We start from the raw sequence: 15,489 nt of genomic DNA on the forward strand, positions 1-15,489 counted from the left end.
AGAACGTATATAAACTGATAAAGGAGGCTCGAAATCTCAATAATAATAATAACATAAATGCCACTCTCTCGGACACAAATGGCCATGGCCAAATACAGATTGAAGGAACTTTCAATTCCAATAAAGTGCCAGCTCTGTAACATCAATAGAGATCGGCTTATAACTAAAAACATTGTCATATCGAAAACTGGCCGTCACAGAGGACTGAAAATTAACAGAGAGGGAAGGAAAACCTACAGAAACTGGGATAACTGCGCAGACACAGAACTGAAAAGTGCCATTTATGATTGTCCGGCTACCCTTGCTGAATTGCTGAAACGTGGGGTCTTATTTAAGGGACCGATCCTCTACGATGATAATATTTTGAAGATTGCTAGAGCTACCATTTCCCCCCGTGCCACTATTTAAATAGGATTTATAATAGACACGACAAAAACCCAAAAAAATGTAAAACTTTGAGTGACGTGGAAAATATTTTTTTATTAATTTTATTAAACATGAAAATATATACTAAAATAATTAGTTAAAGTTATTGCAAATTATATCAACTATGTACATTACAAAAAAAGTAAAATATGGATAATTAAGAATTTCCAGTTTTAATTGTTTTTAAAGGGTAATGAAAGGTTTTAATATTCAAAATAAGTTATGAAGCGAAAAAAAAAACAATCTTCTCAAAAGGTTAAATTTTCTAGGCCGAATGGATAATAAATATTTTAGTAGTGTAATGTTATGCAACGTGACACGGAAAAAATGTTATAATCCTTTCATTTTCTTGCTAAGAAAGTTTCTAACGTTAACATGTCACTTTATAAATAATTCATTTATTCTATAAACTCTTTATTCACATATTAATGCAATGTTATTCTGATTTCAATTTTTTAGCAATATTACCTTTACGAAAGTGCACATACTGCTTTATGAAAACATCAGGTATCAAAAAGCAAATAAATCAAAAATGAAAGCGGACTGCATATGTAAACACAGTTCGAGGAATGGCGAGTATATTCTATTCAATACAAAGACATATTTTTTCCATGGGCTAATGAGTTGAGATAGAAAGAAACCAGGAATATTTTCTTCCGATTTCGCGAGAAATAATAAATATAATAAGACGACTGAAAATAAGAAATCTAATATCAGTAAAACTTTTCAAAAGGATTTTCCATCGAAAATAAAGTAATCGAAAGAGCCCATTTAAACTGTTTTAGATAAACTGCTGTTTCTGTTAAATTATAATAATGTTTGAAATTTCAAAAATCAAATAATAATTTCGTTTGTTTTAATATTAATTCTCCTGGAATCTAATATATAATATATTATTGAATTCAAATGTCAATTCTGCTTTTCTTACATAAGTTACATAAGCTGAAAATCCTATACACAAAATGTCTTTAGTTGTCTCTTTCTCTTTTAACTCAAATCAAATTTTGTACTTAGTAACGAATTTTTAACTTCTTCTAGTAAATCCAAAAATTTTGTGCAATATTAACGTATTAACTTTTCTGTAATTTGTTAATTAATAATCTTACTTTTCGTTTCAACTGTAGAAAAGATTTTTGAAATACAGATTCCCTTAACACAGTGCTCTCAAATTAAAATTGCATCCAGGCCGAATGAACGATCTAAAAACAGCTGACGGGCCAGATATTTAGATTTTCCTCTCAAAAAACTAAACTCAGGGGCGCAACAGCCCTACTGGGCCACGGCCTGCAGTGCCCCGAAATCTGCTTACTTGACCTTGGGCCCCGGAGTGTTTCAGCATATGCCTTGGGCACGTGGTCAGTTTGTCGCAGAACCCCCAGGTGTTTAGTCCCCAAGTTACACCCATTGAGACACCGGGCTTCAGATTTTCTTTTAAATAAAACAAAAAAAAATAATAAATTTTAATTTTCAAGCATTAATTATTTAAACATATATCAACAATAATAATAATACTGCAAAGGAAAAGAACTTAAATTTATATTTATTTTCTGTTTGAAGTCTAAAGTTTTTTACCTGTGAGACATTTTTGTTGATCATATGAAACTCTTGCCTTACATTTTCTTCAAATGTTACATGTTTGATTAATTATTAAATAAATCTCTTTAATAAAAATAAAAATTTTGAAAACTTTCTAAGTTTTTAGGGAAAATTTACCAAGTGCGGCAAAACTCGTAACTGAGCTCATTTATTCTGTTACATGTACGAATAAATTTAGTAAAATCGTTACTTTCACATCTCTGAATAAGATTTACATCACGCTGCAAATTAATTAGCACCATTTATAAATTTTCTGGTGCGTTATTCATGTTTGTTTTTAATGAAAGTTGTAATAATAATTCTGACTTCAAATATCTAAAATTTTGAAATCTTATGAGGCCCATTTAAGGGGGGACATCGGCATCCACATGTGCCCCTGGATGCCAGTTTGAGATCTCGGATGTAGCAGGTTTAAAATACACTGCCCTCCAAAATTTAAGGAACAGCATGTTTTTTAAAGATCAGCATTACAAAAATGTCAGTAACATTTAAAATCGTAGCTTATATGCATGACAGAAAAGAAGTGTAAGAAAATGTATGCAAAAGGAATAGCTAGCACTTTTGTTTTATAGAAATGAATATTTATATAGAAGTGAGAGGAAAAAAATCAAAAATTGTAAGTTTTGTTCACGACTGTTGAACTTCCGTTATTATTAGCAGTTTCGTTGACAATATCCAGGAGACTTTATCAGTGTCCAGAAGTCATTTGCCCGATTCATTGAGGTGGTGGGCGATCGGATGGATGGAAATGGGAATGTCACGAGCTGATGCTGTTTGACATCTTAATGTCTCTTGTAATGTGGTCCTCCGACTGTGGAATCAGTATAAATCCGAGAATTTTGTGTCTAAAAGATATGTTCCAGGCAAACAAAGAGTTATAACATCAGCAAAAGACCGTTATTTACCTCTTTCGGCTCGAAGAAGTAGCAACATTACTGTGTCTCAGCTCATGACAGATCAATTAGTGGAAACAGGAATACGAGTTTCAGCTACTACAGTTGGCAGAAAACACCATGCCAAGGATATAGAGAATTAAATAGGATCTTTTTTTAAAATAATTTATACAAATATGCTTGATGAAATTTTGGAATGTACAAATAAATAAGTTTGATAAAAGGCAAATACTCAAGAGACTGAACTGTTACCTCAAGAGTGGAAATGATGGCACACTTTGGATTGTTATTTACGATACGAATAAAAAAGGGCAGCATGTAAATGGGAAAGAATTGTTTTCAAGTAATGGTACGGGAACTGAAATAGCAGGAGATGTGATGAGCTACAAGAGATTTTTATTTCTGACGAATTGTATTAGATTCAAAGATAAATCAACAATACAGGACAGATGAATAACAAAACTAACTTGGAGTTTAAAATATATTTATTAAAGAGTAAATTTAAAATTATGTATAATGAAGTACAGAATTGCCTTTCTACCTGACTAATATAAGTATTTAAAAATAATTTAATTTCATTTGAATAGGAATTCATTTGTATTTTGGAAATAATAAGGTTAATATTTTATTTCATAACATATTTATTATCAATATTCCCCCATTTATGTCGTTTTTCGTGCCAAAAAGGGTAAAAAAAAACAGATGTCATAAAACATACGCCTCGCGCGTACTCATGTAAAATTGCCAAGCGCGCGTGCTGGAAGGTTAATAATGTAATTTCAGTCATGAAAGCAAACGTCAATATGCGTTAGAGTTAAATAACTATTTTCAGCATTGTTAATTTGAAGAATTAAATTCTTCAAATTAACAATTATCTATCAAATTAAAATCTAATTGAAACATGTTCCACGTCACAAAAGTCTTCTTTATATTCTTGCATCCAAAATATCGGTTACTCTATGCGTATGTCATAATTCTTACTATTAACCTTTTGATGTTGATCAACCAGCTCAGTTTGCTTTTCTGTTACGCACCGCAGTGAGTGCAAACGAATACAAATCGCACTACAAATTTACGATTGACAGATATCGCGCGTATTTTGAAAGAAAAATTGCTTAATAACCGCTGGAGGGTTAAAAGAAAACCTTCCAAAAACATTTAGTTCTTATCAATCTAATTTCTCTCGTAAGATACAGATAGCTTTCCAATTCACTTCATTTCGAAAATTATTAGCTCTTACTACGAACTAGCCACCGGTTATCGCATTGTTATAGCACAACGATGGCGCATCGTATCTAACAAATTTCTACAATGAATTTATATGCAGTATCTAAATGTTTACATGCATCGTTCAGCGATATTTCTATCTAAACATTCAATCTAATTTAAAAGTTAATTTATTAGAATACGAAAACAAATTTATCTAATCCACAATCTACGTATTTATTGTCTTACCCTCAGCATTCAAGCTGCATCAAACAAATCAAAAGCAGGTTCTGAATTTCACACTGTTGCCACTTAGCGTTCTCTAAAATCGCATTGCCAATCATAGGCAGAGAAAAGCGTCTTTTCAAATCATAACAAGCAACGAATAACAAATAACTGACTTGAAATATGAACTGTTTTTTAATCTATGCAAATGACTGAACCATATATCTTAGTAAAATTAAAAATATTTATTTTAACATTATTTACGTTAGCCCTCTATTCAAACACTATTTGAATCATTGTACTATCACTCAATGCGTAGCTAGAGATCTTCCTCGAGCATATGCCTTATTATTACCTTCAGTAGTAATGAGATTTTTGAGATCATGCAGATTTGTAGACAATGGTAGCATGGAACTGAAACAACGTTAATTGAACTTAATCGCCAAGTCGTCATATCCATTGCGAAATGTAGAAAGATGCATTCCATTTAGAAAATGACAAAGATGCATTCCATTTAGAAAATGACAAAGATGCATTCCATTTAGAAAATTTGGCATCCTACATCGTTTTAATGACACTGTAAAACGCTGACAGTTCCCTTTCCATTTGATATGTAATTAATAAACTTAAATGCTACTGAATTATCCTCATTTTGAAATCAACCTATTATTTCGCGTACACATTGCTCTCTTTTACTGTAAGTATTTTGGAAGCCGTTTAAAATAACATTTTAGCTGCAGTTCGAAATAACTGCACTCGTGAAATATGGGTATCCAGATCAAAACAAAAAGAATTTTGCTGGGATCAATAAAATAATATTAAATTGATTATCCTGTCCGTCATACCATCAGTAATCCGAATAAATCATCCTGTGCCGAAAATATGTCGTAAACGAAATGACATTTTAGGAACATAAATTCTGTCCAAACGTCGCGATATGCGCCGAAACTGACATACAACATTTAAGAAAAATGCCATCTTCTCCCACATAAACATCAAACGAGATCAAGCTGTCGAAACAACGCAATTGAATTTCTTTTTGAATAAAAAAAACAATGGGTGCAATAAAAAAGAACTAGATGAAGCGTAGCTGTTCCCTAAGCCCAAGTTTTCTGATGGCATTTTATCGTTTTGATGGGCTGTACAGCTGAATGATTACTTCTGAAGTTAAAAAAACATCCTTTGAAACAAATTGTGTAATTTTTTCTGAGTGTTAAATAAAACATACGGGAGCTTTAAACAAAATGCTATGATGTTCTAATGAGACTACTTACACTAGGTAAAAAATAGCATTTATTTTTCAAAATTTTCATAAAAACTCCTAATAAATGCAATTTTGGTAGAGTAAAATAAAAAAGCATTTAATTTCTGCAAAACAAATGATCCTACGACTTTGCATCATGCCATAAAATGCTAAAGGGGATTTAATTGCTTTAAATAACAGTTGTCATCTTGTGTTGATCAGTAAAGAGAAAAAAACGACGGTGTTCTTTAATTTTGCGATCCAGGTATTTTCAAAATAATCAAGTGATCATATTAATACGGTTCCAGTTTTTTGTATTATACTTTATTATATCAAAATGGCGTGAACTCTAAATTTAGGAAAAAATTGAAAGTTAATAATTTTCTTATTTTTAATGCGAAATGTGAGGCATAAATAAATCGATCATACAATTCTTCAGCTTTTAGTTTCCTCTATAATCATTCTTAAAAATGGGGAACGCATCCTCGAATTTTTTTTTTTTTTTTTTTTGTCGGTAACGTAACATGAAATGCATCAGTCTCGGATAATTCCAAATTAAGCGTTTCTGATAATATCATGGCTAAAATGGCATTTGGATCCGTTAGCAGTTGCATACCTTTGTGATTACTGTCTTGTTTAGCGGTAAAATTTCTCATTAAAGAGACTTATATTATCATCTACTCCATAATAAGAACTTCATGCATGAATCAAATAGTATATGATATACATAGATTGCAGATATCTTTTATTCTATGCTTTAGTAAATCCAAGAGAAAAATACCAGGACTCTTGGAAAATTTCGAGCCTTAAAGCAAAACTAAATCCAGTGTTTATTTGACTGCTTTGGCTGTCACCTTCTCAAAGTATAAACGCATGCAGAAAATACCATCAGTTTTTTTCAGGCCTTCAGAGCATCATGAAAGTTGTTTTCTTTAAAACTATCGAAACCTTAGGATTCTCTTTGATTGTCATACATGGTTCCGAAAATGTCATGCTTTTAATTCATTTTCAATCTGAAAATAAAGCTAAGTCACAGAAAAATAGGGCCCACCATCGGCCGAGCGGTAAAGTCGCTGAACTCTGGTAGTTCGGTCCGAGGTTCGAATCCCGCGAACGGGCTGGCTGCATGGGCGTTTTCGTGGCTTTCCCCATGTGTAACGTGTATACGAGCCAGTTTCCCTTAGAAAGTCCTCCACGAAGGCATCCCTCCCTTTAGGCTGATAGCCCTCGAGGCTTTGCCATAATCACACAGAAAAATAGATCGAATATTTAAGGAGAACGATAAATAATTACCAAAACTGAGTGGTGCTCAGGGATGTGTGTATTTATAAAAGCAAACAAGCACTTCACGGCAGTGCTAAGCGGGTTCAGATTTTCCTAATAATGCCTTCATAAAACTTCACAATTGACTCCAATATATAGTGATCTTCTTCCTGCTGGAGGTTTCGAATTCGTTTAATACGAATTCCACTTCCACGTAGGTGCCCCTAAATATTCCTCAAATTCAAATCAACCTAGACAGGCCTTGAAACTTATTAAGCATAAGTCTATTCGAAACATTAATCAAACATTTTAAAATATCATCTCCGAAAGCAATACCGAAGCCTTTCAAGAGTTGATAATTTGGCTTTATGGTCAGGCTGCTTTTGTCTATGCCGTTTGTTTCAGTCTCGATATTTTGGACAATTATCGAGAAAAACTTATTGCAATTAACGATTAAATACGTTTTTTAAAGACTGTTACTTAACGTAATAATACTTTTCTTCAATTATTTCTGCGTTAATATGTTTCTACGTCAATGTTAATTATTAGAATCATTACCATTTTCCTTCGGTGTGTTCTTTTTGTTATATTTGCTGGTGATACTAAATTATGCAGCCTTAGTAATCAGTAACTCAAAATATATGCTATATAAAATGATGATCCTATTATCTTTCTCGTTTGTTTAACTCTCATTAAATTCAAAAACTTAAATATTTAATAAGTAAAGAAAATTTATTATTTATCAAGAGTCCTTTGAGACTTTTCCGGAGCATAAAATAAATATTTTCTCATAACAATTTGAATATAATGTTTGATAAAAACGAATGTTAACATGTCTGAATTTTAGTTTTTAAATCATTTTTTAAATGATTAAGAGCTATGTTTTAATTATTTATTATCTTCGTTGGCATGAAATGTATAAAATGAGTTTTTTATGTGTTAATTTCTTCTGAAATATCATACTGAGGAAAAACAATAAAATTCTTTTTTCTTTTATTAAATCTCATGAATTAGTTGTACATTAACAGCTGGGATACTTTAGCGAACGCGATAATTGTTTTCTTTACTATATATGTAAGATAAAAAAATATTTAAATCTGAAAATTATAATTTAAACTAGCTATAGCTCTTCATTCCTCCTCTTTATTCTAAAAATAGTAATAATATTTCTGACTGCATCATTTATAGATCAGTCTATATAATATAGCTTGCATAATATTGTTAAGATAGCTAATCCTGAACGTGAATTCAAAATTTCGAGAACTGAAATCTTTCTTTTAAGCAACCTAAACCCAAGCCTTCTCTTGATTAACTCCCATATTGGATAGCTGTGCACATTAGCTTGAGGCTCTCTTCCTGTTAAAACGCTATTTCGCTCTGCTCTCTTCTTGTCGCATCAGTATCAAAAATGTAAATGTTTTTTAATAGATACGATTTGTAATTATGGCTGCAAATGTTAATTGAAAAGAAGTTGATTATTTAATCTTACTCGACTGCAAAATTTCCTCTTCAGTATGGATACGTTTTCGTTCAGTACGTTTTACGTCATCAACATTACTATGTTTTCTTCATTACAATGAGTCGACAGGATGTCGTGATTGCGAATGGAAAATTCATCTATGAGACTTTAAAGTGTATTAAAAAATAAATCTTGTTTCCATGTTACAAACCTCAATGGAAAATTTGTTCCCTAATTGGAGTTCGATAAAATATCTGCAAAAGTGGAATAAAATATGCCTCCTTATCTGCATGTCCAGAAAGGTTATTACTATTTGTAAAATAGAGTGGAATTAAGGGCTATAGTTAGTATAAATTATATGAGATTTATGTATTTTTTATCTTATATATTTGTGGCTGCAGATATCGATTGAAATAAATTTTAACATTTAATCTTACTGGGTTGTCAAGTTCCCTCTTCAGTATGGATATACGTCCATTGTTACGTCTCTTTCATCACATATATGTAACAAAATTCTCTTAGACATTGTTTTAGCGATAAAGGATGAACAGTATGGCTATAGCTGAAAATAATTAAAAGTTTGAGTAATCTACTGACCTGCTACTGTAAATAAAATGTCTTTCTATTCTAATTTTGATCTATTTTATGGACTGATATAGAAAAAATATCTGAAACAAATTTTAAAGCCTGTAATATTTCTCTGCTCAAGACAATGAATGTAGCACAGAGTAAGTTATGAGAAAGAAGAGTCTCACTTTCGACACCAGCATCAAAAAAGAAAGACAACATCCTATATATTACATTTGAAAGACCATATAAAATTTCTGGAAAGAAAACTCACCCTTAACCTGAAATTGGTTCCAAAAGAAAGCCTAACTTTAGTTTTCTCGGCGATTTTAAAGTAGCAGAGGATGGCATTATAAATGGCCCTCAGAATTCGCTGCTAACCGAATACAAGTTTGCTACTACACAAAGAGAGGGAAGACAAAATCAGCAGGAAATTGAATCACGGACTCTGCCGGATGCCGCTTTCATATTGGAAACTTCTGAATAATGTCCGGCAAGAATGTCACAGAAAAACCTGACTGCATCTTCTTGGAAGAAAAAGGCAGAAATAAGAGATTTTTCATACGGTCAAGTGGAGTCAGCCTACGTTCGCTATATTAATACTTGGGAAGAAGGGATTTTAATATATATTTTTATTAGTTTTATGAGGAAAAGCAGTATTAATGGATTTCAAGAAGAATGCATGAAGATAGTATTAAAGCCACATTGAAAACTGATTTCTGTTTTGTGTAGTTGCCCTGTGCGGTTCTCATAGAAAACTAATTGAAAAGTATTTACAAACAGCAGCGTTTCAAATTTACGATTAATTAGTCTTAAAAAATACATAATCTTCTAACCAATACCTTTCTCGAAGTTTCTAAAACCTTGGAATCCAGTATTTCATCATAATCCATCTCATTCAGGTCTTCCTCATAACTATCGAGCCCTGCACATTCTGCTTCACTTTCGTCTTCTCTTTATTACTATATGAGTAAGAAATTTATTGCTTATTCCACTGGTGTACTGAGCGTTCGAATAATCAAAAGCTTTCCAAAATCAAATTAGATAAGCTCTACTGTTTCTAACCCTAGATTCTCTATAGCTATAGTTTTCTTCATTCATATTTTGCAGTAAAATAACAAAATGCGTATAAATTAATAAATAAAATGCTAGTAATCACTTTCTCTACTGCCAGCTGCGTATTCATTTGTGAATGTTTATAATATATGTGGCAATCAGTAGGCTCAATTGTTTCAGTCTTATTACCTTCTACACCATATATGACTAATATAGGAAAAATTAGAAGATATTTTGGCTACATAAAACTTAATAAAATAAAAGTTATATGTCCATTTCTATAGAAGGCTATGAAGAATTTCTATAGAAAGCTATGAAGATCTGCATTACCGAAAATTGATCTATGTAAAGAAGAAGAGTCGTGTGCTTTTGAAACCTATTTCTCTGTCCAAAAGATATTGACCTTATCCTTCCAATTGTTTTAAGTTATGTACCTATGCTTAATAAATGTGCGTTAGGAGTATACATATATATTTTCCGAAAACGTATGTTTTTATCTGTATCTATCAGTTATTTTGTTTCATACCGCGAAATTACTAATTAAATACCAAATTTTTTAAAAATTGTTATTTTATTTGTTCTTTGTTATTTTGCTTGTTGTTTTCAGTGCTCGAAACCTTTTTCTTTTTTATCTCCAAAATCAATTCCCAGAAAAAATTTTTAACTCCGTGTAGAAAAATTATAAGCCCTAAAAATTTATATGATGTAATAAAATTTCTTAAATGAAAAGTATTTCTTTTATAGACGAAATAACAAATTTCTTCTTTTTCCTGTTTTGTGCTAAATATTTAAGACACGCATTTTAGTGTGTATTCTCATATAGAATTGATATATTACATTATAAGATAATCAGAAATTCTTACTGCAGTTTCAAAACCGCCGTTGAAAAATATCATTTGGTTTCTACAATTCCTTATAAATCATATTTTCCAGCATAAATCTATATGTTTAACTATTCAAAGTATTGCAATCCAGTGTGAGGTTTAGTTAGTTAAAAACTCTATAGTGTCTTAGACGGTACACAGATCATTTAGTGTTTGAAACCAGCTGAAACTGAAAGTATGTGAGAGGTTAAGAATGTTAAACGCTGCTATTTTTAAATCCTAATTTCTTTTCTTCAAATTTGACTATGTGATTTTCTATGTATATATAAAACACTTTAAAATATATACATATATATAAAACACATATATATATATATATAACACTTTAAAATAATCTAATTCAAATATCATTTTCTTTTCTATCATTGCGTATCAAGTATCATCAAGTATTTTTAACTTTACAATTCACGTCATCTGATGAAAATTTGAGCATATGTTCTTTAATTCATATTTACATTTCATTTTATTTTTTAGTTTATTGCCCTTATCCTGGTGTGCTGGAACATGGTCGAGTTTTGCTGGTGGGATACATGGGAATGTATGATTATAGACCTTACGTAAAAAGAGTCACGAATAACCGGCAGATAATGTATGAGTGCCATCGTCACTATACCTTGAAAGACGGTCCCCCTGGTGCTACCTGTGTAGACGGACAATGGAGTCCGAAGCAATTGCCAAGGTAAACAATTTTCACAGAATATTTATTCACACATAAACAGGCTATATTTCAACTTTTTAAAACAATTTGTTATGTTCTTTGGTTAGTAACCTGCATATATTTGGATATTTTTTCGCAAATAATTTTCGCAAACAGGTCTGATATTGGCGAATTGAAAAGATGTTAACCGAATTAGTAAGTATCGGTTTGACCTAACTAATTTAACTAAAATGTATGTGTATTTACACATATTAAATACGATAAACTCTAAATTGTAGACTTCTGGTTTATATTCTTCTCTTGTTTAAATGATGAATTTTACAGGTGAAAGATATGAAAATAATACCTTAAGTTCTCTCGTTTATACGCCACATTTTAAAGCATTTTCTCAGTTATACTTTCCAAAATTTTGTATCTGAACCTGACCCAGATAAAAATAATTAATTTTATTACATCATTTTATATTATATGGTATCAAAATCTTTAGGACAATCCAGCAAACCAGTTTTTCAACATGTCCTTTCGAAACTTCCTTTCTCTTAGTTTTTTACTGCCTGATTTATGCCCTCAGTATTTTACGAAATTGATTACATTACTTACATCTTTTTCACAGTCATTTATTGCACTGCTTATAAAAGAAAACGCTGTTGTTAACTGTATAGAGCATAAAGAGTTTTTGAAATTTTTTCGAAAATTTTTAAGTTAAAATTAAGGTTTTAAACTTTATTATTTTTATTTAAGATGTAGCTAAATATGCTCCAAACTCTTTCTGCTTCAAAAATAATTTCTATCTTGCAAAAGAAGCCGTGAAAGAATTCTTGAAATATAAAAAATTTCACAAAAGAATGCTTTAATAATTATGAAATGCATTTATGAAGACGATCTAGAATTCAGCACGGAAAATTCACGATTTTGGGACCAGTTTTATTCAATGTTCCAAGCAAATATGAGTTCCTAATTTACTTATTGGTAATGTTGTAACTTGCCTCACTTGTCTGACAGCAAAATTAGAATAGTTCCACGAATTTTATCACGACAAGTATCGCAAAATTGTATCTGCCGTTGGCATAGACATTGGGCCTATTGTAAGCGCAGTAAGACATTGTCCAGTTCCGCTCCAGTTTTGGAGGACCATTCTCCGGGAATGGATCCGAGTGTCTCCCAACCCTGCCATCAAACCATTCGAAAAACTTTCTGCACGCTGGATGGTTTAAGTGTCCCATGCTGAAAAGAAATTATACGCGTACAAACATTCAAACATTCTCCCGTACTTGACCCCAGGCAATCGCTGACGGCACTGAGCATTTCTAACCATTCCATTGACCAGGGCGGCACTTCTTAGTAATGATTTAATGAAAGGAAAAGCATACATATTAGAATCGAACCTCTGAATGGGAAATTTTTCAGCTCCATGGATATGACATAAAAAAACTGGAGGATTGAAATTCATTGTCTGAGCGGAGAAACTGAAAATCTTGAAGACTCATGTGTAAATGAACGAACGATAGGCTTATTTGTTTTAATTAACGATTGCAAGAAAAATACTTCCAAAGGCGCTACAGCTAGCTCATTTTAAATATTTTGCCTTTTAAAGTACTGGATTTTAAGAGAGATATTTCCTGTTGGACAAACACAGCAAAAATGAAGATACTATGTTGTAACGTTAAGAAAGCCAGAAACTGTCATTTTTAATTATTAGTGAATCCTGTTCTATATTGACGAGCCACACCTTTTGATGTCAATGTTTAGCTGCATCGTATTGGCAATAGCGAGGTCTACTTTTGGAAGGTAGGGGTATATAAAACTCTAACTTGTAACAAATCTAAATTTTCTGAAAATAAATTTATGTATTGGTTACTATTATGAAGTGAATTTTTCTTGCCACATAACATGACTCAGTGGAGTCACTAAAAATAATCCGTACTTCCAGAATATTAATATGTCCGTGATAGGACATTATTTGTAAACATAGAAAAAATCATCATATCGTGGAAAGTAGCAAAACATTCATTCACGCGGATTCTTAATGAGATATATGAAGACATCAACATAGAGGATTGATATTGTCGAAATGCAATCAAAATTTCGGATTTTACAGAAACAATTTGAAGAATCATAAATCTTGTATATGGATGAGATGTTAGAAGCTAACAAAATAGAAGACTCGAAACCGAAAGTCCGTTAAACAGTATTCAAGTAATTATTTTAAAATTAAAATAACTTTAGATAAAAAAAAAATAAAGAAACTGGTGTTGACAGTGTGGCAAATTCTTCTGATAGTGTAAATATTTCGCAGAAAGAGAAGTTTAAACTTCCCCGAAATGAGTTAAATCTGATGGAAATATCAAAGAATGGTTGATATTTTGGGCCTTATTTAAGAAATGAAGGTGATAATATAGATCCTGCGGATAAATTTCATTATCTTATTCAATCAACTGTGATAAATTCTCGTGCTAGAGAATTAGTAGATGGGTATCCTGCGGCTGCAAATAAATATCCGAAGGTAAGATAAGCTTTAAAATTATATGAAATATTATTTGGAGCATATCTCCCAGATTATGGAAAAAAGGATTAATTTAAGATTATGGAAAAAATGGATTAATTTATGGAAATTTACATTAGAGAACTTTTGTCAATATCCTTCAAAATACAACGGCAGATTCCGCTTCTTATCTTTCAGCTTTGTATAACAGATTAGAATCTCATTTGAAGGCGTCAGAATCACTTAGTGTAGCAACTGAAACATGTAATGCTATTCTAGTTCCCTTAATGGAATCATGTGTTCCAGAATTGTTAAGAATCTGGCAAAGACAATCAGTTTGAAGAGCATCAGAAGATCGCCTTGATGGTATAACGAATTTCATATGAAACGAAATCGAAACAGAACAACGCGTTTTAATTGCAGTAAATTGCACTACATTTTTATTTGGAGGAACAGTAACAAATGAATCGAAACATAAATTTTATTAGATTTATTTATGTTGTTTTGATGTTAGGTATTTTTGCGATCTTCAAGCATTAGATCAAGAAATAATTTGTGATGACATCCCTCGATATAGCTATTGAACATGGATTGCAGAACTTGCAACTTCTAATATTATTACAAGTGACATGCAAAAAGATCGAAGATTATTGAACTATTACTTGTATCAAATCTCCCAGGAAACACTCTTTACAGGCGAAGGAAAAGAACTTTTATGAAGTCCAATGGCCCTATTTGACCTTTCTACACAAACGTTTGGCCAAGACAACAACAATAACAGAAGTTCAATATCCTTTGCCTGGAAATTATCAGTTAGTTGTGAGAAGACTGGATTCTACGTTTTAAAAGCTGGGAAAAGATGGTTAGCTTTTATATTATCAACAAATGTTCGAAGAATGGTTGAAATAGTTTCAGAAGCCAAGCATTCTCTACATGGACATTATCTTCAACTTTGAAACTTTGACACTTTGAAAGAAAATAAATAGTACAACTAAGATCAGACCGTCTTTTTATGCAACAACGAAGGTTCCCAAAAGCACTTCATTGAATGATTATTTGGAAACAGCAATAAACATAATAGAATATATACCCTCTATACTGATGAGATTTCAATATGGGAAAATAAGTATTATAATAGACATAAGAAGAGTATTTTTGCAGATTTGCGCAAATGGAGAGATGATGTTTACTTCCGTTTTTTGTTGTTTGTCACAGAAGGAAATTTGCAAATTTTGCGTCATAATCGACTAATTTTTAACGTTTTTATGTTAATAACTAAAGGTAGTTGTTATGTTGCGTGGTATGTCTTCCCGCATTGACAGCGTGAAGACAAACCAGAACTTGAAGGATTTATAAAAGAAGCTAACGAGGTTATGAGAGAAGCACAATTAGATTTTATAGGTTGGAAACACAAATATTTAGAAACTTGTGGACTTGAAACCAACAAGTCAAATGCTTGGGATTATTATGGAATCTCTGACACTGTAGAGCTTAGTCCAGAAGACTAGAAATTTAAAGAAGATGAAGTAGT

At 31.7% G+C, this 15,489-nt stretch overlaps 1 protein-coding gene across 4 annotated transcripts in view; it reads left to right on the top strand.

Moving 5' to 3' along the window:
* Hasp (Hig-anchoring scaffold protein) overlaps positions 1–15,489 on the top strand; it is an 818,047-nt gene that overhangs the window by 638,514 nt on the left and 164,044 nt on the right. For all 4 annotated transcript variants that reach the window (XM_085816685.1, XM_085816688.1, XM_085816687.1 and 1 more), the window contains one exon: positions 11,293–11,497. In XM_085816685.1, the coding sequence (XP_085672811.1) occupies positions 11,293–11,497 (205 nt within the window). The remainder of the gene's footprint in view (positions 1–11,292; positions 11,498–15,489) is intronic.

This window comes from Stegodyphus dumicola, chromosome 5, assembly GCF_044657685.1.
Source record: "Stegodyphus dumicola isolate Sdum_Otavi_A_Nest chromosome 5, ASM4465768v1".
Taxonomy (NCBI): Eukaryota; Metazoa; Arthropoda; class Arachnida; order Araneae; family Eresidae; genus Stegodyphus; species Stegodyphus dumicola.